Raw genomic sequence first — 24,652 nt, 5'->3', positions numbered from 1 at the left:
TGTTTGTTATGGAGAACTTCGAGCATCCACAGAAAGACACCATAGAACATAACCCTCCCCATGGACCCAGCACCTGCCATAACAACCATCATCCCATTGCCAATCTTTCCTCCACGTGAGTATGTCGCTCTTCTACTTCCCGTGTTATGTCGCTCTTCTACTTCCCATGTTATGTCGCTCTTCTACTTCCCATAATACTTGGAAACAAATTCTACACATCATTTCGTCGGTAATCACCCTGTACAAGAGGAACGTGGTTTTAAATAACCCCAATGCAATGATTAAACCTAAAAAATCCTCACAATATTTTTTTAATATTACCTAACCTTCAATGTTCGAGTTTCTAATTGTCTCATAAATGTATTATGTATTTATTTTTACATTTGTTGGAATCAGAATACCAATAAAGTCTAAACATTCTGGCTGACCAACATGTCTTTAAAGGGGCTGGCGCAGTGGCTCAGCAGGTTAAAGCCATGGCCTGCAGTGCTGGCATTCCATATAGGCTCCGGTTCAAGTCCTGGTTGCTCCACTTCTGATCCAGTTCCCTGCTAATGTGTGTGGGAAAGCAGTGGAGGATGGCCCCAGTGTTTGGGCCCCTGTACTCATGTGAGAGAGACCTAGAAGAATTTTCTGACTCCTGGCTTTGGCCTAGCCCAGTCCTGGCTGTTGCAGCTACTTTGGTAGTGAACCAGCAGATGGAAGACCTCTCTCTCTGTCTCTCCTTCTCTCTCTGTGACACTGCCTTTCAAATAAATAAACAAACCTTAAAAAAAAAAAAAAAAAAAACAAGTCTTTAAAATCTTTCTAGTTTCCCCATGAGCAATTTTTTTGGTTGGAATTTATTAGATGAAGAAACTGAGTTGTTTGTCCTACAGAGTTTGTTTGTTTATCTATCTATCTATTTATTTATTTATTTATTTTGACAGGCAGAGTTAGACAGTGAAAGAGACAGAGAGAAAGGTCTTCCTTTCTGTTGGTTCATCCCCCAAATGGCCGCTGCACTGATCCGAAGCCAGGAGCCAGGTGCTTCCTCCTGGTCTCCCATGTGGGTGCAGGGCCCAAGCACTTGGGCCATCCTCCACTGCACTCCCGGGCCACAGCAGAGAGCTGGACTGGAAGAGGGGCAACTGGGACATAATCTGGCACCCCAACTGGGACTAGAACCTCGGGTGCTGGCGCTGCAGGCGGAGGATTAGCCTATTGAGCCTCGGCGCCGGCCTGTCCTACAGAGTTTATTAGTATTCATTTTGCTGACTATAGCTCTGAGTGTATTTAGTATGTTTCTCATCTACATTTCCTGTAAGTTGGTATTAAAACCTGGAGGTTTAATGGTTTCCTTCCATTATCCATCTTCAAGTTCACTAATTCTTTCCTGTCTCCTCCATTCTGCTGTTGAGCCCATCCAGAAATTTCTCTTTCATTTATTGTATTTTTCATTTCTAGTATTTCTACTTGTATCTTCTACTTCTTTGCTGAGACTCCAAAGACCCTGAGTTATCATCTAAATGATGTTTTTCAAATAAGAATCCACAGCAGAGTGGAAGAGCGTGTAGCCAGCCTCCCAGGTGATTCTTGTCTCCTTGTCTTCACATCTTTACATCTCTGTGTAGCCCTTCCCATATCCTACCAGGGTTAGTGTGCACCACCAACAGCATATGGTTGAGTAATGGTATGTCATGTCTTTTAAAAAAATTATTTTTTTTTAGGGGCCGGCGCTGTGGCGCAGCGGGTTAAAGCCCTGACCTGAAGTGCCAGCATCCCATATGAGCACCAGTTCTAGTCCTGGCTGCTCCATTTCTGATCCAGCTCTTTGCTCTGGCCTGGGAAAGCAGTAGGAGATGGCCCAAGTCCTTGAGCCCCTGCACCCACGTGGGAGACCGGAAGAAGCTCCTGGCTCCGGATTGGCACAGCTCTGGCTATCACAGCCATCTGGGGAGTGAACCAGCGTATGAAAGACCTCTATCTCTATCTCTATCTCTATCTCACTCTGTAACTTTCTTTCAAATAAATAAAATAAATATTTAAAAAATATTTTTTACGGCTAGCGCCGTGGCTTAACAGGCTAATCCTCCGCCTTGCAGCGCCGGCACACTGGGTTCTAGTCCCGGTTGGGGCGCCGGATTCTATCCCGGTTGCCCCTCTTCCAGGCCAGCTCTCTGCTATGGCCCAGGAAGGCAGTGGAGGATGGCCCAAGTGCTTGGGCCCTGCACCCGCATGGGAGACCAGGAGAAGCACCTGGCTCCTGGCTTTGGATCAGCGAGATGTGCCAGCCGCAGCGGCCATTGGAGGGTGAACCAATGGCAAAGGAAGACCTTTCTCTCTGTCTCTCTCTCTCTCACTATCCACTCTGCCTGTCAAAAAAAAATATTTTTTACAGAAAAGAAACAGCTGGTTCACTCCCCGAAATGCCTGCAACAGTCAGGACAGGAGCCAAGAACTCAATCCAGGTCTCCCATATGGATGAAAGCAACCCAACCTCTAGAGGCACCACCATGCCTCCTGTAGCTGGCATTGGAAGGAGCCAGAGTCAGCAGTCGGAGCCAGAAACTGAACCAAGGCACACCAGTGTGGGGACAAGTGTGTGTTAACTGACATCTTAGCAGCAGGCTAAATGCCCACCTTGGTGTGTCACTTCTAAGATTAGGTCCTCAAGGACTGTGGCTTTTGTCTTGGGTGTTCTCTCTTATACACACACACACACACACTCCTGGATCACTTGCTCTGGTAGAAGCAAGCTACCCTATCGTCAGGAAATGTAAGGAGCCAAGGGGGAGGCCCATGGGCAGTGACCTGAAATCCCCAGCTCAGCCAGTGAGGACTGAAGCCTGCTAACCACTACCTCAGTGAATGTCCACGTAGATCCTCCCCAATCGGTGCCTTCAGATTATACCTGAGTGACAATTCTGAGCAGAAGTTTGACTGCAACCTCAGGAAAGACTTCAAAAAATAAATAAATATTTATTTATTTAAAAGGCAGAGTTGGGGGAGAAAAGAGAGAGAGCAAGATCTTCCATCCACTGGTTCACTCCTCCAATGGCCACAATGGCCAGGGCTGGGCCAGGTTGAGGCCAGGAGCTTCTTCTGGGTCTCCCACGTGGGTGAAGGGGCCCAAGGATTTGTGTCATCTTCTACTGCTTTCCCAGGCCACAGCAGAGAGTTGGATTGGAAGTGGAGCAGCCGGGACTCAAACTGATGCCCACATGAGATGCCAGCATTTTAGGTAGCGCTACAATGCTGGTCCCTTTCTTTTTTTATTTTGTTTTTCAAGATTTATTTAGGAAAGATTTTGAACTAGAACCACTCAACTTAACTGTCTTCAGATGCTCTGCACACAAAAACCAGGTTCAATTTTGTTTTAACTGTTAAATTTTGGAGAAATGGATCACGCACAGTTAACCTACACATGGGGCTTTGAGCCACAGTCCCTGCTCTGCTGGTCACTGGTAGGAACCCCTGGCCAGATGCACAGTGCGTCAGCTGACCTGCTGGGCTCCCATCTATTGGAAATTGAGAATGAACATTTTTGCCTCACTGCTTTGACTTCTGACTTTCTTATGTTATGGGTGGAAAACTGCAGATCAAAGGAATTGAGAGGCGGCACTGAATGGAGAAGAGAATTGCACAACTTGTCCAGGCTTGAACTGTGAAGAGGAAGAGCCCGGACTGGAACCCGGGGCTTGTGGCTCCAAATTAAGTCATTTTTCCCTGCGAGGCCCAAAGTATCTTGTGCCTTACATGCTATTATCTTTAAACACAGTCCATGTTTCAGAAAACGTGGCTAACCCAGAGAGCCCCAATCCTTCTCATTACATGGAAAACCGGGGGCCGATGCCAAGGCCTGGGTGTTCTAGTTCCCCTTTGGTGCTGTAAGCCGAGCTCTGGCCAGCCACACCTCCTACCTCCCCTCCTGGCCCTGCCACTCACCACAAGGTGCAGAGTTCACATGGGCACCTCGCCAGGAGGTGACTAACACATCTCATGGCACCCAGACCCTGCACAAAAGGCAAATAGCTCCTTTTTGTAAAGCTGGCTAGACAGGTTGGTATCAGTATTTCCACTTGACAAATGCTCCTTTGTTAGGTGATGTGAAGAATGGCTGGCTAAGAGAGGAGGAGGAAGAGGCGGGCAGTATGCTGAGCCTGTGTGGTCAGACCACTCGGGCAATGGTGTCTAAGCTCCACCGGGTTTCAGACTTCTTCTTTAAAAAAAAATATTTGAAAGGCAGAGTGAGTGAGTGAGAATGAGAGTGAGAGTGAGAGTGAGAGTGAGAGTGAGAGTGAGAGAGAGAGAGAGATGGAGAGAGAGAGGTCTTCCACTCTCTGGTTCACTCCCCAAATGGCTGCAAAGGCTAGCATTGAGCCAGGCCAAAGCCGGGGACCCAGAACTCCATCTGGGTCTCCCACCTGGGTACCAGGGGCCCAAGTACTTAGCTCTTTTCCACTGCTTTTTCCAGGAGCATCAGCAGGAAGCCAGATCTAAAGCAGAGCAGCAGGACTAGGACCTGAACTCTGATATGGGATGCTGGCATAGCTGGCGGCAGCTTAACCAGCCACACAACACCAGAAACTTTAATACTTTTTTTTCTTCAAGACATATGTTTTGTTTTTTAAAGATTTATTTATTTATTTGAAAGTCAGAGTTACAGAGAGAGAAAGAAAGAGAGAGAGAGAGAGAGAGAAAGTCTTCCATCCGCTGGTTCACTCCCCAACTGGCCGCAACGGCCAGAGCTGCGCCGATCCAAAGCCAAGAGCCAGGAGCTTCTTCCAGGTCTCCCACGTGGATGCAGGAGCCCAAGGATTGGGCCATCTTCTACTGTTTTCCCAGGCCATAGCAGAGAGCTGGATTGTAAGTGGAGCAGCCAGGACTAGAACCGGCACCCATATGGGATGCCGGTGATTCAGGCCAGGGCGTTAACATGCTGTGCCACAGTGTGGGCCCCAGTACATATGTTTTGTAAAACACACTACTGCCTCCCCTCAAGTTCAGTTTACTGCAAGAGGGGGTGAGAAATGATGCTTAAAATATTGGAAAACAATGTGATCCCAAACAGATTAAAAACATACAGAAGTATTCCAAAAAGTTCATGGATAATGGAATCAAAATATCAGTTTATTTGGGTACAAAGAAGTTCTAAAATCTAGGTATAGCTTTTTCATGATATGAGTTTACCAAGAGCATTTTAAGACCCTCAAAATTTGTACATAGACTCAAACTAGAATGGAAAATACAAACAGAAATAGTTTGGTTGGGGGCAGGCACTGTAGTACAGTTGGTTAAGCTCTGTTTGTAACTCCCACATCCCTGCTGGAGCCCAGGCTGCTCCGCTTCCAATCCAGCTCCCTGCTAATGAACCTGGGAGACAGAGGAGGCTGGCCCAAGTACTTGGGTACCTGCCACCCATGTGGGAGACCCATGTAGAATTCCAGGCTCCTGACTTTGGCTTGGCCCAGCCCTGGCTGTTGCAGGCTTTTGAGGAGTGAATCAGAGGATGGAAGACATCTTTCTCTATCACTCTGCATTTCATGTAGATGAAAATAAGCATTAAAAAAAATTTAAAAAGAGGGCCTGGCACTGTGGTGTAGTGTGTGAAGCCATCACCTGTGGTGCTGGCACCCAAAATGGGCGCTGGTTCAAGTCCCAGCTGCTCCACTTCCAATACATCTTTCTGCCGTGGCCTGGGAAAGCAGAAGATGGCCAAAGTCCATGGCCCCTGCACCCGTGTGGGAGACCCAGAAGAAGCTCCTGGCTCCTGGCTTCCAATCGGCCCAGCTCCGCCCATTGTAGCCATTTGGGGAATGAACCAGTGGATGGAAGACCTCTCTCTTTCTCTGGCTCTCTGCCTTTCAAATAAATAAATCTTTTTAAAAAGAAAGAAAGATAGCGGCTGGGATGGTGTGGCATAGTAGGCTAAGCCTCCACCTGAGGCACTAGCATTCTATATGGGCACCAGTTTCTATCCCTGGTACTCCTCTTCTGATCTAGCTCTCTGCTAATGCCCTGGGAAACCAGTCGAAGATGGCCCAAGTGCTTGGGTCCCTGCACCCACGTGAGAGACCTAGAAGAAGCTCCTGGCTCTTGGCTTCAGATTGGCCCAGCTCCAGCCATTGTAGCCATTTGGGGAATCAGTGGATGGAAGACCTTTCTCTCTGTCTCTCCCTCTCTCTAACTCTACCACTCAAGTAAATAAATTTAAAAAAATTTTTAAGATAGCATTTAAAAAATAGTTGTGTTGGAGAGGTAGAGCCATTTTTTTCATTCTTAGTCTTAAAAATTTTTAAAGACCGGCTGGCACCATGGCTTACTAGGCTAATCTTCCGTCTGTGGCGACGGCACACCAGGTTCTAGTCCTGGTCGGGGCACCGGATTCTGTCCCGGTTGCTCCTCTTCCAGGCCAGCTCTCTGCTGTGGCTTGCAGCAGCCATTGTGCGGTGAACCAATGGAAAAGGAAGACCTTTCTCTCTGTCTCTCTCACTGTCCACTCTGCCTGTCAAAAAAAATAAATAAAAATTTTAAAAAATTTAAAGACTTATTTTATATATTATTTATTTGAAAGTTAGAGAGATAAAAAGAAAGAGGGAGAGGTATCTTCCATCCACTGGTTCCCTCCCCAAAATGGCCCCAAGAATTGGGGCTGGGTCAAGCTGAAGCCAGGAGCCTGGAACTCCACCTGGACATCCCACACGGGCGCAGGGACCCAAGCACTTGGGCCATCTTCTGCTGCTTTCTCAGGCACATTATCCAGGAGCTGGATCAGAAGTGGAGCAGCCGGGACTCGAACCAGTGCTCGGACATGGGATGCTGATGGTGCTGGTAGCAGCCACAACAGCAGCCCGTTTTAAAATTTTTAATACATTTTTACAAATATTACATACTAGATTTTGAATATGCATACTATTAACATGATGTATTATACATATGTAATTTTTTACATTGTAGTTCTATTTTAAAATTCCCAGTTTTCTATGTAATGTTTCTAAACTGATGTGATTTAATAACTCTAGTTGAACAGCTGGAGTAAGGGTCTAGTTTTTCAGTGCTCGTACCTATCCGTTAACATTCTTCAACTGCAAGCGCAGAAACTGCCGAACAAACAGGGACCGTGCCGGAGAGCGCTGGCGGGTACACAGGACGGCAGGGAGGCGTGGAGAGCCCGGCGGCGGGCAGCCCCATGAGCAGACGCACGGCAGTGAGCCCCCGTTATCTTCAGAGTTGGCAGGCAGTTAAGATGCCTCCACCCCAGGTCAGAGTGCCTGGGCCCCAAACCCGGCTCTGGCTCCTGACTCCAGCTTCCCGCTAATGTGTAACCCTGAGGGGCGGCTGGGATGGCTTAACTGGCTTCCGGCCATCCACGTGGGAAACCTGGGTTGTGTTCTTTGTTCCTGGTTTTGGTTCCAGCTCGACTTCAGCTGTTGTGGACATCTGAGGAATGAACGAGCAAGTAGGAGTACTGTCTCTAATTAAAGAGAGAGAGGGAGATGGGGCTGGCACTGTGGCACAGTGGGTGAAGCCACAGCCTACAGACGCAGCAGCAGCAGCCCTTATGGGCGCCAGTGCAAGTCCCGGCTGCTCCACTTCTGATCCAGCTCTCTGCCATGGCCTGGGAAAGCAGAAGAAGATGGCCCCCTGCACCCATGTGGGAGACCCGGAAGAAGCTCCTGGCTTCTGCTGGCCCAGCCCTGGCTGTTGCGGCCATTTGGTGAGTGAACCAGGAGATGGAAGATCGGTCTTTCCTTCTCTAACTCTGCCTTTCAAATAAATAAATAAATAAATAAATAAATAAATAAATAAATGAGAGAGAGAGATTGAGATTCGTTCTGGTTTTTCTACCTTGCCCTCAGCTGTAGAGGTTATAACCACAGTGATAGTGTTTGGTTAGTATGGCAAAGGCATTGCGTTTGTGGGAGGAAGATGTGAACAGAAAACACATTCCAACTGACATCGTGTGTTGCTCCAGAGCACTGAGCCTTGTTACAAACACTAGCGAGGGATGAAGAGAATGACTGCAGCCAATTACTGCAAGGAAGAGAGGCTTACACAGATTCCGGGACAGTTAGACTGAATACTGAGCTGTTCATAATCTCCTGCTGTGCCCAATTTACACAATATATTTTATCATGGGTGGGTATGTATGTGTATAGGAAAAGCATGGCCCATGCAGGTTTCTATTTGTGTGTATGTGTGTGTGTGAACCATCAGAAATGAGTGCATTTCCAAAGTTAATGGAAGAATCACATTAAAAGATATTTATTTTGGCATAAAAACCCTGAAATCCATATATTTGAGGGGTATTTGAAAAGATTGTGAAAAGTGCTCATTATGAAAAATCTGCACAGAATACAAATGGTTTTCTATCAGATTTATCTTTTTTTTTTTTTAAATATTTTATATATTTATTTGAGAGAGAGAGTTACAAACAGTGAGAGGGACAGAGAGAAAAGTCTTCCTTCCGTTGGTTCACTCCCCAAATGGCCACAACGGCCAGAGCTGTGCCAGTCCGAAGCCAGGAGCCAGGTGTTTCTTCCCGGTCTCCCATGTGGGCACAGGGGCCCAAGGACTTGGGCCATCTTCTACTGCATTCCCAGGCCATCACAGAGAGTTGGATTGGAAGAGGGGCAGCCGGGACTAGAACCGGCGTCCATATGGGATACTGGTGCTACAGGCAGAGGATTAACCTACTGCGCCACAGCACAGGCCCCTCAGATTTATCTTTTAACTGCATTTTCCACAAACTTTTTGAAGTCCCCTTGTACATTTAACTTGGAAAAAAAAAGATTTATTTATTTATTTGAGAAGCAGAGTTAGACAGGGAGAGGAAGAGAGAGGTCTTCTATCCGCTGGTCCACTCCCCAAATGGTTTCAATGGCAGGAGCTGGGCTGATCTGAAGCCAGGAGCCAGGAGCTTCTTCCAGGTCTCCCACATGGGTGCAGGGGCCCAAGGACTTGGGCCATCTCTCGCTGCTTTTCCAGGCCACAGCAGAGAGCTGGATCGGAAGTGGAGCAGCCAGGACATAAACTGGCGTCCATATGACCGTCAGTGCCTCACATAGAAGCGTAACTTATTATGCCACAGCGCCAGACCAAGTACATTTAACTTTGAGAATGAGAACTTTTTTTTTTTTTTTGAGCAACCTCAATGTCAAAGTCATAAAATTGGACCCAGAGAGAAAGAATTATAATCCTGGAGCCACCCCTAAACTCAGTATTAAACAGTTTCCTTGTAACTATGTCAATGCCATTTGAGTTTCAATTTGAATACATCTGAAGCACCAAGAGCCTTGCTGAAGTCTAGAGCAGATGGCAAATTATTGATGAAATAAAATAGCATCTGAGAGAAGTAAGGATGAAGAAAGGCAGGGGAAGAGGCTGACTCAAATTATTATTCAGTTACTGTTGAGTAATCAAGTACCCTAAGCCCAGTGGCAATAAACAGTAAGCATTTACTCCTCTTCCCAAGTGTGACGGGTCAGCCAGAATCCTCACCTCACCTGGGCACAGATGCAGTTCTTTCGGTCACAGAGGGCTCATGCTTGTCTAGAGGTCAGCGCTCTGGCCTGGCCACTCCTCCCCCAGCAGGCCGGCCCTAGCCCGGGGAGCGGTGCTGGCAGAGCTCCTGAGAGCAGAAGCAGAGTGCAAGAACCCAGAGGCTGATGCTACACACTGTGTTAGCCACACCTGGCGGCAAACGCAAGTCCCCCCACCACACCGTGTTAGCCACATCCTGGTGGCCAACACATGTCCATGGCCAAAACCAGACGCAAGGGGTAGGAAAACAGATTCTGCCTCTTGACGACTTGTGTAAAGTCACATTGCAAAACACATGGAAATGGCCGGCGCCGTGGCTCAACAGGCTAATCCTCCGCCTTGCGGCTCCGGCACACCGGGCTCTAGTCCCGGTCAGGGCGCCGGATTCTATCCCAGTTGCCCCTCTTCCAGGCCAGCTCTCTGCTATGGCCCTGGAAGGCAGTGAAGGATGGCCCAAGTGCTTGGGCCCTGCACCAGCATGGGAGACCGGGAGAAGCACCTGGCTCCTGGCTTCGGATCAGCGCGATGCGCCAGCCGCAGTGGCCATTGGAGGGTGAACCAAAGGCAAAAAGGAAGACCTTTCTCTCTGTCTGTCTCACTATCCACTCTGCCTATCAAAACAAAACAAAACAAAAAAAAAAACAAAAACAAAAAACCACATGGAAATGGGGAGAGGCAGAAAACTGGGTCTGTTTTTGCAATTAATCTGCCGCTAAGATGAAGAAAAATACTAAGTAAATAAAGTTGATGAGGAAGAAATGTCGGGACAAGCGTACTGTTTAAAACATAAAGGTGACCAGTAAGAGGTCCAATGACGATGGTAGGACAGAGGGTAGTGCTTGGTGTTAAACTCATTCTCTCCAGGCATTAAGGACATCAGAAGATGGTCTGAAGTTGATAAGCATATCACAGGTTGAGCAAGCCTGATCTGAAAATGCAACACAATCCAAAACCTAAGATTTATCCATTTGAAAGGCAGAGTGACAGAGAGAGAAATTAGTCCTCTGTCTACTGAGTCACTCCCCAAATACCTGCGACAGCCCAGGCTGGGCCAGGCCAAAGCTAGGAGCCAGGAACTGCGTTCGAGTCTCCCACATGGGTGCAGGAATTCAAGCCCTTGAACCTCTCCTACACTATGAGTATCTAATTCTTGACATTCCTTCCCCTGCAGAGAGAAAACCACGGTTCCAAGAGTGAGACTGAGTATCTACACCCCACATGCCTTAGTAGTTGGGTAGTGCTGGGGTCTGAATATATCCCAAGTTCATGTATCAAAAACTTAATCTCAGGGCTGGTGTTGCGGTGTCATGAGTAAAACCACCACTGGCAATGCCACCATCCCTTTTGGGCTTTGGTTCATGTCCCAGATGCTCCACTTCTGATCCAGCTCCTTGTATTGCCCTGGGAAAAGCAATGGAAGATGTCCTAAGTGCCTGAACCCCTATTACCCACGTGGGCAACCTGGAAGACCTGGCTCCTGGCTTCAGTCTGGCCCAGCCCTGGCCATTGTGGCCATCTGAGGAGTGAATCAGCAGATAGAAAAACTCTGCTTGTCTCTCACTTTCTCTGTATAAATCTGATTTTCAAATAAATAAATGTTAGTTATTTTAGATTTATTTTATTTGAAACAGTTACAGAGAGGTAGAGACAGAGAGAGAGGGAGGTCTTCCATCTACTGGTTCCCTCCCTAAATGGCTGCAATGGCTGGAGCTGAGCCAATCCAAAGCCAGGAGCTTCTTCCGGGTTTCCCACGTGAGTGCAGGGGCCCAAGGATCTGGGCTATCTTCTGCTGTTTTCCCAGGAGCATTAGCAGAGAGCTGGATAGGAAAGAGGAGCAGGCAGGACTTGAACTGGCGCCCATAATGGGATGCTGGCGCGGCAGGCCAGGGCTTTAACCCACTGCACCACAGCACCAGCCCCCAAATAAATAAATCTTTAAAAATACATCCAAATTCCTATGTTGATGGTATTTTTAAAAAGATTTGAAAGACAGCGGGAGAAAGATCTTCCACCCATTGGTTCACTCCCCAAATGGCTACTACAGCCAGGATTGCTGGTTCAGGCTAGAGCCAAGAGCCAGGAGCTTCATTCTGGCCTCTCATGTGGGTGGCAGGGGCCCAAGCACTTGGGCCATCTTCTGCTGCCCGATTCTCAGGCACATTAGCAGGGAGCTGGATCAGCAGTGGAACAGCTGGGACTTGAACCAGCACTCTGACATTGGATACCAACGGCATTACGAGTGGCAGCCTAACCCACCACGGCACAACACCAACCCTGTCGATGTTATTTAGAGGGGGGGCTTTGGGAGGGTAATTAGGGTTAGACGCGGTCATGACGGCATCAGTGGCTTTGTGAGAAGTTAGAGGTGACCATGCAAGCTCCCTCATTCCCACCACATGGCTCCCGCCCCATATGACAACACAGCCAGAGAGCCCTTGACACACTCTGGCATCTTGATGTTGGATTTCCCGGCCTCCAAAACTGAGAAATCCATTGTTTTCCTTTATACATGGCCCAATCAGTGGCCGCCTGCTGCAGCAACATAAAACAGGTGGCCGATCTGACTTTGGATCTTGTAAGTCCCTCGCCACCTCTTGTGGCCTGCTCAGGGCAGGGGACGTGAACTTTCTGAAGGCAACGACCTTGGTGGCTGTCGGGAGCACAGTCTTCCTGCTGCTGTCGTGGGCGCCTGGAGACAACTCGGGGCCCAACATAAGACACAGACCCCCGGCCCCTTCCTAATCACACCTGTACACCTCGATGGGTGCATCGCGTTGAAGTGACACAGGTCTTTCTGAAAGATCAAACACCCAAGTGATCAGCCAGGAGAGGGCTGGGGTGGGGGTGGGGGATAGCGCACACTGGCATGTTAACTTGCCATGTAGAGAGTCAATGAATCATTTTTGTAAAGAACCAGACAGTAAATATTTTCAGCTCTGTAAGCCACTGGGTCCCTGTAGCCACGGTAGTATAAAATGCTGTGACCCAGGGACAGCGTGTAGCTGTCTCCTATGAGTGTTTATTTACAGAACAGGCAGTGGGCTGACTTTGGTCCCCAAGCCAGATGGCTGCTGACAACAGTGGCATCAGCATCACCTGAGGACTCCCGAGATATGAGGTGTTCAGGCTCGGCTCTGAGTCAGAACCTCTGTGGGGTGGGCCCAGCCGTCTGTGGTCCAATAAGCACCCCTGGAGGTACAGATACACACTCAAATTTGAGAATCATTACCCTAAAACTATTAAAAAAAAAAAAACTCAAACTTTCCATGAAAGCTAAGAAATTTTGAGTTTCCAGGATCATTTTAGAACTTTCTAGAATGCCAAGAGACTAATGGCCAGAGCTAAGAAAGCCTAGGTATAGATAGTACTGTCCGCCCAGGCATGGGGGACCAGTGAGGTCACATATGCAAGTCAGTTTTTCTTGCTTGTCATGGACCACTCAACTGGTTTGAAGTTCCTTAACTCAGATCCTCCAAGGTCAACTCCAAAGCTAACGTTCTTAAGAGGAAATCCCCTCCATTGTCCTGACACAAGTGGTTTAAGTTTTCAGAGAGCAGGAGTAAAGTGCTGAACCTTTTATTAACATGGATTTTAAAAGCTTTACATTGGTGATTCACTAAGAGAGGAGAGCTGTGTCACGAAGATGGTACCCCTTGGGTTTGGTTATTGGTTTAGAAGCTGGGGTGCTTTGCCATCATTTTTCTACGAACGCTCTCCATTTATAGTCTTTGTCCCGGACAGGTAAAACGATGCCATCATCTTCTTCCTTCAGGGGAGAACAGGCACTGTTATAACCTCTGGGCTCTAGAAGGTTCTTACCGCACATTGACCCCTTAACACCTTCTATGGATTAGAATTTGCTCTAATTGGGCCTCGAGGTCCCTCCGAGGGAGAGGCTGAAAGGGGGAGCATTTAGACATTTCTCAGGGTTGTGTGTGTGCCAGGACACACGTAACACAATGTTCTGCCTTCACAACCGACAGTGCAGTGGCATTAAACGCATTCACATGGTTGGGCAACCATCACCATCACCCACCACAGAACTTCATCTTGCAAAACTGAAGCTCTGGGGCCGGCGTCATGGCATAGTGGGTTAAGCTGCCTCCTGCCACACCAGTAATCCAAATACGTGCCAGTTTGTGTCACGACTGTTCCACTTCCAATCCAGCTCCCTGCTCATGGCCTGGGAAAAGCAAGGAGCCAAGATGGCACAAGTGCTTGGGCCCCTGCACCCATGTGGGAGACCAGAAGAGGCTCCTGGCTTTGGCCTGGCCCAGTGCCAGCCATTGTGACTGCAGAATGAACCAGTGGATGGAAGACCTGTCACTTGACTTTCATATAAATCTTTCAATCTTAATAAGCTGAAACTCTGCCCCCATCAAACAGTAACTTCCTCATCCTCCCCTTCTACCCAGCCTGGGCAACGTCCATTCTACTTTCTTTGTGGATTTGATTATATACAACATATAGCCACATACAAGGATCTTCAAAAAGTCACATAATGGAAAAAACTATGGACTTTAAAAATTTTGCACATTAAGCGAACATCCTATAATTCAATTTTTCATGACCATTTGAAGTACTCTTGAATAGGTAGAGTCATATACTTTTTTTTTTGACTGGCTTTTTGTTTTAACAATATGAATTAAAATTTCTTCCTTTTATTTGAAAGGCTGATATACACACAGAGAGTGAGAGAGAAGGATTCCATCCACCAGTTCACTCCAACAGCCAGGTCTGGGCCAGGCTGAAACTAGGAGCCCCGAGCTCAGTTTGGGTTTCCCACATATATGACAAGGATCCAGATGGCCAAGTCACCTGCTGCTGCCTTCCAGTGCATTATCAGGAAGCTGGATCAGAAGTAGACCATCCAGGACTTGAACCTGGCACCCTTATATAAGATGCAGAAGTCCCAAGTGGCGGCTTGGCTGCAGTGCCACAATGCCCACCCCTTCACTGGCCGATTTCTCAATGCAGGTTTGCTATACATGGGACACCGTCCTTCCAGTTAGTGGGAATATAACGACATAGCTGTTACTTCTAGGTCAGAGGTCTTTAACCTGGGGTTCTTGGTGAGCCCCAGGGATCTCACTGCCTTTAAGGAGTGAGTCTCCTTTCGTGAGACTGTCACAGGAACCACTGGCTTAGAAGATGCTCATTTCCATTTCAGTCTTCTCAGCTTTGAGAGCAGGCTGCTTCCAATTAGCAATAACGCCAAGCTGGTCGTATTGATGCGACTGCTCTGGATTAGGCTGCTGATTCCCGTCTGACACTTAACGGGAACGTCCCTCCCTCCGCAAACCTCTCATCCCGAGTTTACCTGGTCCCTGAGGAACTCAGATCCCTTTGCTCCTATGAAAAAGGAGCTACCACTTGATCTACACTAGAGTGGCTGTTGGCAAAAAAAAAAAAAAAAAAAAAAAAAAAATCAGAAAACAAACGGATATCGTTGGGGATGCAAAGTCGAACGCTACGTACTGCTGGTGGGGGTGTGCAATGGAAAGTGGCGTGGTGCTTCTGCAAAAGTTAAAACTAGAATCACCACATGATCCAGCAGTGCTGCTTCTGGGTCTAGGCCGGAAAGAACTGCTAACAGATTCTAGTAGATACGTCCATAACAGCATTGCTCCCAATAGCCAACAAAGCATCCGGGGGCCCATCGGTGGGTAGATGGGTGCGTGTGGTTTATGGTCCTACATTCAATGGAGTAGTATTCAGCCTTCAAGGAGTATGAAGTTCTGACATGCAGCACAACGTGGGTGAACCCTGAAGACCTTGAGCTCAGGGGAAACAAGTTCGTCACAAAAGGACAAATAGGGTGCAACTCTATGTATGATCCTGGATCTGTGTATGATTTTATATCAGGTCTGTAGAGGAGTTCAGTTCACAGAGATGGGGGCCGGTGCTGCAGCACAGACGGTTAAGCTACCGCTTGTGATACTGGCAGCTCAATCCCATATCGGATCTCCAGCTTGAGTCCCAGCTGCTCCGCTTCCAATCCAGCTCCCTGCTAATGCACCCAGGAAAGTGGCAGAGGACAGCCCAAGTATGTGGGTCCCTGCCACCCATGTGGGAGACCCAGATGAAGCTCCTGGCTCTGGCCTGGCCCAGCCCTGGCTGTTGTGGCCATTTGAGGACTGAACTAGCAGGTGGCAGATTGAGCGAGCTCTGTCTCTCTTGCCCTCATTCTGCCTTTTGAATACATAAATATTAATTTAAAAAAAAAAACACTTCCAGAGAGATGGAAAGGAGAATGGTGGTTACACCAAGGGCTGAGGGGAGGGGGTGATGAGTTGCTTGAGAGGCATGGAGTTCCGTCTTGGGAGAATGAAAATGTAGGGGTGGCGATGATGTTTGCACTTCACATCATAGAGCTGTATATTTCACGAACAGCTAAAATACCTCCCAAAAGCCTCTAAAGATGTCTCATGCTACCCGAGCTCTTTCTTGCTCCTATGGAAAGCTCGGGAGTCTCTGGGAAATTTCATCCCACTGTATTTTGGAAAGAGACTAAATCCAGTCAGTGGCAAAATGTTCTTCAAGCTGGTGCTGCCTCTGATGTCTGCACCCTTGGGGTAGGGCTTTACCCTAGCAGTTAGACCCCCAGCCAGACTGCCCACACCTGAGGTCAATACCTGGCTTTGGCTCCCAACCCCGACTTCCTGCCAGTGCACACCCTGGGAGGCAGTGGTGACAGTTCAAGTCATTGGGTTCCTGCCACCCTTACGGGAGACCTGGGTGGAGTTCCTAGCTCCCAGTTTCAGCCCCAGCCATTGCAGGCATTTGAGGATGAACCAATGGATGGGAACGCTCTTTCTGCCTCTCAAAAAGAGAAAAATGACTTTATCATGCTCTCGCCTTGCCTGTACCCCTCCAAAAAAAGAAGTGAGCAAAGTGAAGCGAAGCTCCTATGGTGTGTGTGTGTGTGTGTGAAGCCTGCCCGTCTACTGCCTCCCCGGTGGTGACCTGCCAAGGTGGCGCCCCACCAGAGGGCCCCTGTGTCCGCTCCGAAGTCACTGACCTCCGTGAAGTGCTTCTCGATGATGCTCAGAGCGGTTTGGGCGATCTGCCGGTTCTCGTGCAGCTGCAAGGCCTCGATCCGGTCTATCCCGCCGAGTTCTTCTATCAGGAGACACAGGTTGTCCTTCTCGTACAGCTTCTCAGCCTCCTGGGAGCCACACAAGAGAACAGGAGACCCTGGGCAGGGGTCCTCGGTCGACAGAACCCTTGCCAGTCCTCGGGGCTCAGCCGGACGAGACCAAAGGCCACCGTTCCAGAAAGGGGAGTTGCATTGTCCCTTTTCCCAAATGCATTGATAGCTGTAAGCGCTTCCCCCCATCTTAGATACTGCCAAGATCTGACAATGTATGTATATGTGTATGTAAGCTATAGACACATGTATGTACAACACACTTATGCAACATAAATATGTTGACTTTTATAAACATTTATTTCCGTTGTATCAAATACAATGCTTCTAGACTATCTTAAGGGATGGATTTGGGGCCAAATACATTGTTGCCCACAAATACGTCGCATTTGGTGGGTAGCTCCTTCTAGTTAAAGGAAATGGTGTTAAATCCGGTTTGAAAGGGTGTTTCAGTAATGCCAGGTAAATGTGGTGTTCTGGCCCTGAAATCTTTTGACAGGCAGAGTGGATAGTGAGAGAGAGAGACAGGGAGAAAGGTCTTCCTTTTTGCCGTTGGTTCACCCTTCAATGGCCGCTGTGGCCGGCGCATCGCGCTGATCCGAAGCCAGGTGCTTCTCCTGGTCTCCCATGCGGGTGCAGGGCCCAAGCACTTGGGCCATCCTCCACTGCCTTCCCAGGCCATAGCAGAGAGCTGGCCTGGAAGAGGGGCAACCAGGATAGAATCCGGAGCCCCGACCAGGACTAGAACCCGGTGTGCTGGCGCCGCAAGGCGGAGGATTAGCCTGTTAAGCCACGGCACCAGCCCAAAGTTCAGTGTCTTAATCAGTTGGAGACGGCCATTACGAACCCACGTGTTCAGAACAGCTCACCTGGAGGAAGTAGGAGATGACATCGAGGATGAGGACGACAATTTTAACATCTGGGGCAGTAAGGAGCCTCATCAGGGGCTCCAGGACCCCCGAGTGGAGCAGCTGGAACAACTGGTTCACGGTGGCCCCCATTGTGAAGTTGGCCACCATCCAGACAGCCTCTTTCTGGACTCTGAACTCCCCCTGCAGAAAGCAAACAGTCACGTTCAGTCCAGGTCTCCCAGAACCTCAATACAGCAGTGCCACCCTGGGTTACTCTCCAGGTAGGCAGGTGGCAGCAAGGGCTGTACGTGCCATCTACACCGGACACCTCGGCTGCTGGCCTCCAGTTCTTCAGGAGAAGAGAGCATCTTTGGGTAGCAGAGGAGCCAAGGAGCAGGTGGGCAGACTCAAACGGGGTCTCAGAGGGAAGTTCCAAGGTCAAGGTAAACTCATGTTCCTGTGTCAGGCTACGGGGAAAACAGAACGTAAACTAATCTTAACCTGTGTAGACTAGGGCATATGCTCGGGGTTTAAGCTGAGAGGGGCCTATATTTACATTCCTAGTCTTTCCCACCCAATGAAATTTTTTTTTTTTTAATTTTTGACAGGCAGAGTGGACAGTGAGAGAGAGAGAGAAAGGTCTTCCTTTTGCCGTTGGTGCACCCTCCAATGGCCGCCACGGCCGCACCGCGCTGATCCGATGGCAGGAGCCAGGTACTTATCCTGGTCTCCCATGGGGTGCAGGGCCCAAGCACTTGGGCCATCCTCCACTGCACTCCCTGGCCACAGCAGAGAGCTGGCCTGGAAGAGGGGCAACCGGGACAGAATCCGGTGCCCCAACCGGGACTAGAACCCGGTGTGCCGGCGCCGCAAGGCGGAGGATTAGCCTACTGAGCCGCGGCGCCGGCCAGCCACCCAATGAAATTCTGCGCAAGAAGCTAGGTAGCTAGGGACACAGATGTGTTCTAGGAGACTGGGCTAGACCAGCAGTGACAGAGGAGCAACTCATCACCAAAGCATCCCTCAATGAATGACCTGCATTTATAAAAAGCCCTTGGCCCAAAGATATCAGAGTCATTTATTGTGGATCCTTCCAGCCCTGGGCAGAAGAACTTAGTCCCCTTTTATGGCTGGGGCAAATTGCGACCTTTGAGGAAAGCGAAAACAAAGCAAGTGACTTATGGCTCCAAGCCAGCAAGTTAAAGTTCAAAAGACACAGTCTGAAATGTGAGGGCTCAGAGATCCAAGGTGGATGATTAAGCAAAATACATGCCGAATCTGACCACAGGAAGGTAACGGAAGAAAAGGGACAGCACTCCCAGGGGGCAGCTGCAGAGACGTTCACAGTGGAAACTCTACGGGAAGAGAGACCTGTGGAGCAGTGGGGACAGTACAGAAGCAGTGAGCAGGACACCAGGGGCTGGAGGGGACCTATCTTCTTGGAGCAAGCACCTGGCAGCCGGCTGGCAGGAAACGCCACCTCATGAAGGCGAGTAGAGGCTGCTGTGAGATTTTGTTAGAGGGAGAAATCCACAGGCCCTGCTGACTTTGAACCTGGCCTGGAGGTTCGGTGGACAGTAGGGCATCCACTTAGGCCCATAAAGCACCCCTGTCTACTCACTATTGGTTAGGCAGCTGACTCAGGGAACACCACAGCTCTTTCTGTGGACTGGGGAGGCTTGTGGGGCTGGGAGTGGATCCCACGCTCCCTGTGACTACAACAGGGCATGAGACGGGGTGTGGCTGGGCCTTTGGAAGTCATTGTGTCTGGCTTCAGAGGCTCACGGTTCTGGCTTACACAGAGCCTCTGTGTGGTTCATGTACCTGTGACGGTGAGGTGCCTGGACACTGTGGGCTCACCTTGGCAGAGAGAGCTTATGCTGTGATCACGTGAGCTGACACAATCATACCCTCCCCACTGATGATAAAGGAGATCTACCATGGCCTGGACTCTAGCCCCACTGCTGAGCACTGGCCAGAGCTCCCTGGCCCCACCCAGCACACGCCTTTGGATATCCACTGCCGGAGCAGACACTCCACTAAGCCTCAGAGGCATTTTGAAAGATAAGAGCTGTCAGAGGAGAAAATGAACAGGTCTTTATACACATGCCTAAGAATAAATATAGAGGCCAGCGCCACAGCTCATTAGGCTAATCCTCCGCCTGCAGCGCCGGTACTCTGGGTTCTAGTCCCGGCTGGGGCGCCAGTTCTGTCCCGGTTGCCCCTCTTCCATTCCAGTTCTCTGCTGTGGCCCAGGAGTGCAGTGAAGGATGGCCCAAGTGCTTGGGCCCTGCACCCACATGGGAGACCAGGAAGAAGCACCTGGCTTCTGGCTTCAGAGCAGCGCAGTGCCCTGGCCATAGCAGCCACTTGGGGGGTGAACCAATGGAAGGAAGACCTTTCTCACTCTGCCTGTCCAAAAAAAAAAAAAAAAAAGAATGTAGAAATGCAAGAAACATGAATAAGGAAGACTACATGATTCCCCCAAAAGGAACGCAACACTACAACATGAATGTGAAGACAGTGACAAAATGCCTGAAAAGGAATAGAAAGGAATGATCACAAGATTATGCAAACAAAGGAGTTAAACAAATCTATGACATGGATGAAAAATTCTGCCAACAGATCCTGAAAAGAAGTCAAGCTGAAATATTAAAAATGAAGAAATACATGAAACCTGTTCTCTTTAACAGTAAAAATGAAAAACAAAGAGGAAATGTGAGGACTCTGATGCATTGCTAGATGTTTCTTATTAGACCATGTATGGACTCATGGGAGAAAGCAGGATAGGCAGTATCCAATCGATTGGAGGATGCTGGGTTTGAACTATACACCTGGCCTTTTCCTCTTGCCTTATTCCCATACCTGGCACGGACCAGGCTGAGAACAGGAGCACAGCCTTTCCCCACCGCCACTCCACCACCTGCTCCCCCACCCTCACTGGAAGAAACCTGACTGCAGGTGGTTCAACCACAACTCACACACCAAAACGGGCTGGTGTGATGTACAGGAGGAAGAGGGAAACATTATTATGGTTCTAGCTTTTGTTTGAATTTTCTATTCAATCAGTTTAATTTGTACACCATTTCATCACATGACATCACCACAGCGGGACACATTTTTTTCTCCTAAAACAAAACCTCCGTCTTTGTACAGGTAGAGGGTAGATGGCACTATCTCTGGAGATAAATTACTATTTGCCAGCTCATGATTTTTCTGGATGTTTGAGCCATGGGCAGCACCTTTTCATTGACCAGTGCTAGCCTGGTCTCCCACACGTGTGATGGGTTCCTCAGAACGGATCGCCTCACCCTTTCCCCAGGCAGAGCTAAGAATCCATCATCTCACAGCTTTGCTGTGTCTGGATGTTTGAAGGAGCTCAACATGGGGCCGTGGAAGGGGGTCTTGGGTGGTGGACGCCAAGGGTGCCACTTACGTTTTTCAACAGAGCCACCAAGGGAGGCAGCAAGTTGTAAGTAATCAGCTGCTGGATGTGCTGATGGGGCCCTGCGGCCACGTTGCTCAGGGCCCAGGCGGCCTCCTTCTGGATGGAGGATTTGGGGTGCCTCAGGAGCTGGGGCAGCACCCTCAGCATGCCTGCGTCGATGGCCATCTGGGTCTGCTGATCGGTTCCCGTGACGATGTTCCCCACGGTGCGCAGAGAAGGAGTCTGCAAGAACAAGGCTAGCGCTGCGAGTCCATGACGGTAAAGTGGCAACCCCACCCGGTCCTGTGCCTTCCCAGACACCAGCCACGCCACACTGACCATACCCCAGAAGCCCGTGGGCAACGGCTATGTCCACGATCTTACTAATTCAGTGTCCTCGGCTGTTCTGACACAGTTTCCCGATACTTGCCAGCTTCCCAGTAGTTCTGGCTCAAGTGGGATGGAGGTTGAATGATAATTTTATCGTAAGTGCTGCTGCCCTTTCCATGGGGAAATGCTACATCAATTACAGCGTTTATCACGAATAGCATCCACTGGATTTGTATTTGGCACCAGTGTCAAACGTTGGTTGTATAGTTAACTGGAGCTTATGCGATTCCTCTGACATTTCTTGGGGGGTATTCACGAGCCCCTTCACAGTAACTGGAGGTCCCCCCATGCCGGGTCTACAACTGGGTCTCAGAGGGCTGAATTCGGGCTTCTCTGCACAGCCGTGGCAGCCTCAGTGAAGCCCATCGACAGCTCTAGAGTCTTCCTCGCCTCCTGGGCTTCATACCTGCTACTCCGGCGAGAGCTCAAAGTAGCGGCCTCGCAGGAGGGCTCCAGTCGGCTCCAGGACCCCAGGAGAAGCCACTGCTATAGAAATCGCCTTTTCTCTCTCTTTGCATTCTCCACATGCCTCACCACTACTCCCCAAACCTACTTTGACGTGGGGAGATACTAGGCTATTCTCAGAACGCAGCATCACCCAGACTGCACGGCTACACAGTAAGAGCAGAAAGCAAGAGGGGCAGAGTAAAGGCGTCTGCTATATCATCTGAGGGGTCTTCAAAAAGTTCATGGAAACGCACGGGCGTAAAAGATCCGTTTATAGTGGAGCAGAATTTTCGAAAAGATTTTTTCCATGAATTTAAGTGCCCTCATATACCCATCTTTCAAAGTCGTTTATGTCAGTGGATCACGTTTAATTATCTAGCAAAGCATCTGATAATGGTTTTAATTTGCCTTTGGTCTGTATCTGAAGTATCTAAAAACCAATGAGGGAGAAGATAGAGGAATTTTCTTTTATGCTCGTGTAAGAAATTTAAACGTTATAATGAGCTTTACACACATATACAGTATAAGCCAATCCGTTGAAATCTACAAGTAGAGACCACTAGAAGGAAAGAATACTAAGCATAGTTCCTGGGTCTTGGGATTATAAGCAATTTTCACTCGGCATTTTCCTATATTGTCCTACTTTTCAAATGAAGAAAGTTGCATTACTTAACGCCCAGTAGGATTTTAGATCAAAACAGATTCAAGTCTTCGACTAGGAGTGGCAAATCCCAGGCAATGCCGGTGCCAACCTTTGTTCTGGGCACGGGTTTACAGCTGACTTTGAAGACCCGGGGCAAGGGGCACAGAACCTGCAGAAGTCACGGACGCCACTCAGCAGGACCCGCCCAAGAAACAGGCCCGAGGTCGCCATTTACCAAGACACAGAGTTCCAAGCTGGTCATGAGCTCCACCAGCCTGGGCAAGACCCCTGTGTCAACCACTCGGCCGATGCGCTCATTGCAGCCATCGGTGAGGTAGGACAAGGCCCAGCAGGTGTCTGAGAGGACCTCGCTGTCATGGTGCTGCAGGAGGTGCAGGAGGACCGGCAGCAGCTGCTTTACGGCTTCCTCGCAAGGGTACGGGTTCTTGTTCCGGCACAGGTTGGACAAGGTCCATGTGATGTTCCGCAGAAATGTGATCTGTAACGGGGAGACTGCTCTCAGCATCGGGGGCCAAGGAGAGAAAACCGCGAATGGCAGTGTGCCCTCACCTTCTCTGGTCAACGCTATGGATCAGCGGGAACCGGAGCTTGTGAGCTTCCAATCAGAACCTGTGCTAAGCAGTGCTGTGCGTCAAGGACACAAATGAGCTTCGCTTTTCCTAGTCACAGGTTGGATGGAGGTTTCCTACGGTCTCCAAAGTGTCCTTCTCCACTTTGCTCAATGGCTCGCCCGATTTCATGTTTCATTGACAAAGAGATCAAACAGTAGTTACTTGGCCTTCCCACCATTCTGTAACTCCACTGTTGTAGGGGCCAGTGCTGTGGCATAGCGGGTGAACGCCCTGGCCTGCAGTGCTGGCATCCCATAGGGGCACCGGTTTGAGACCCGGCTGCTCCACTTCCTATCCAGCTCTCTGCTGTGGCCTGGGAAAGCAGTAGAAGATGGCCTAATTGCTTGGGCCCCTGCACCTACGTGGGAGACCCAGAAGCTCCTGGCTCCTGGCTTCAAATCGGCGCAGCTCCGGCCATTGCGGCCATTTAGGGAGTAAACAAACTGTTGGATGGAAGACCCTTCTCTCTCTCTCTCTCTGCCTCTCCTCTCTCTGTGTAACTCTGACTTTGAAATAAATAAATAAATCTTAAAAAAAAAAAAAACTCCACTGTTGTAAGCACCGTTCTGATTTTTATTTTAGGGGCCATCTTCCTACCTTGCCTTTGGGCACAGAACATTCTGCCTGCAAAGATCCTGCCCCCAGGAGCACCTCACTCCCATAATTCCCTCCCACCAATTTGGAAACACACTCTGGGACCCCAGCCCCTCCCCTCTGACTGCCCTGGGCCCCTCCCCAGCCATCCCCCACTTCTAGTTTTCAGAGTTTGTACTCAAGGAGACATTTATATTCACCATCTTTTTCGTAGCTTCCATCTGTTCTTCAAGCCATTCTCATCTGGTTTCCGCCCCTACTTCTTTGTAGTTAGCGATAGAAATCAGTTCCTTCCAGGTTACCAAACCCAGCGGCTGCCGCTCAGTCCTTAAGCTACCGTCCCTCTGTGTTAGAATTAGCTGTCAGTCATTCCCTTTTGACAAATCCCTTCTCGGCCCCAGCGACACCACCCCTGGTTTTCTGCTGCTGAACGGGCTGTGTGTTGGAGGCTCTGCCAGATGTCTGTACAGCAGAGCTCCCAGTTCGTGGTCCTGGGGCCTTTGTATGCTCTAGGTCAGGAGTTGGCCAACGTTACTGTCAAGGACCAGATAGTAAACATTTCTGGCCTTGTGGGCCCTATGTTTGCAACTGCTGTTGCAACTACTCAACTTTGCCCTTGCAGCACAAAATGATTGCAGACAACACGTGGATAAATAGGCACAGCTGTGCACCAGTAAAACATTTAAAAAACAGGCGTGAGGCCCGTGTTATGGCACAGTGAGCTAAGCTGCCACCTACAAGGTCAGCCAGCTCTCCAGATCAGAGTGCTGGCTGGTTTTAGTCCCAGGTTCTCTGCTTCCAATCCAGCTCCCTGCTCATGTGCCTGGGAAAGCTGTGGAGGATGGCCCAAGCCCTTGGGTCCCTGTAACCACATGGGAGACCTGGATGGAGTTCCTGGCTCCTGGCTTTGGTATTGCCCAGCCCTGACCATTGTGGCCATCTGGGGAGTGAACCAGTGGATGGAAGATCTCTCTCTATCTGCCTTTGAAATAA

At 49.2% G+C, this 24,652-nt stretch overlaps 1 protein-coding gene across 1 annotated transcript in view; it reads right to left on the bottom strand.

The window, feature by feature from the left end:
* Positions 1-24,652, bottom strand: part of KPNA7 (karyopherin subunit alpha 7) — a 60,771-nt gene that overhangs the window by 16,412 nt on the left and 19,707 nt on the right. Inside the window, exons 7-10 of the mRNA XM_062180131.1 lie at positions 22,669-22,932; positions 20,963-21,196; positions 17,545-17,727; positions 16,512-16,693 (exon numbers count right to left, since the gene is read on the bottom strand). Coding sequence (XP_062036115.1) covers positions 16,512-16,693; positions 17,545-17,727; positions 20,963-21,196; positions 22,669-22,932 — 863 coding nt within the window. The remainder of the gene's footprint in view (positions 1-16,511; positions 16,694-17,544; positions 17,728-20,962; positions 21,197-22,668; positions 22,933-24,652) is intronic.

The sequence above is a fragment of the Lepus europaeus genome, chromosome 21, assembly GCF_033115175.1.
Source record: "Lepus europaeus isolate LE1 chromosome 21, mLepTim1.pri, whole genome shotgun sequence".
In the NCBI taxonomy this organism is placed as follows: domain Eukaryota; kingdom Metazoa; phylum Chordata; class Mammalia; order Lagomorpha; family Leporidae; genus Lepus; species Lepus europaeus.
This window is presented reverse-complemented; position numbering and strand designations above follow the sequence as displayed.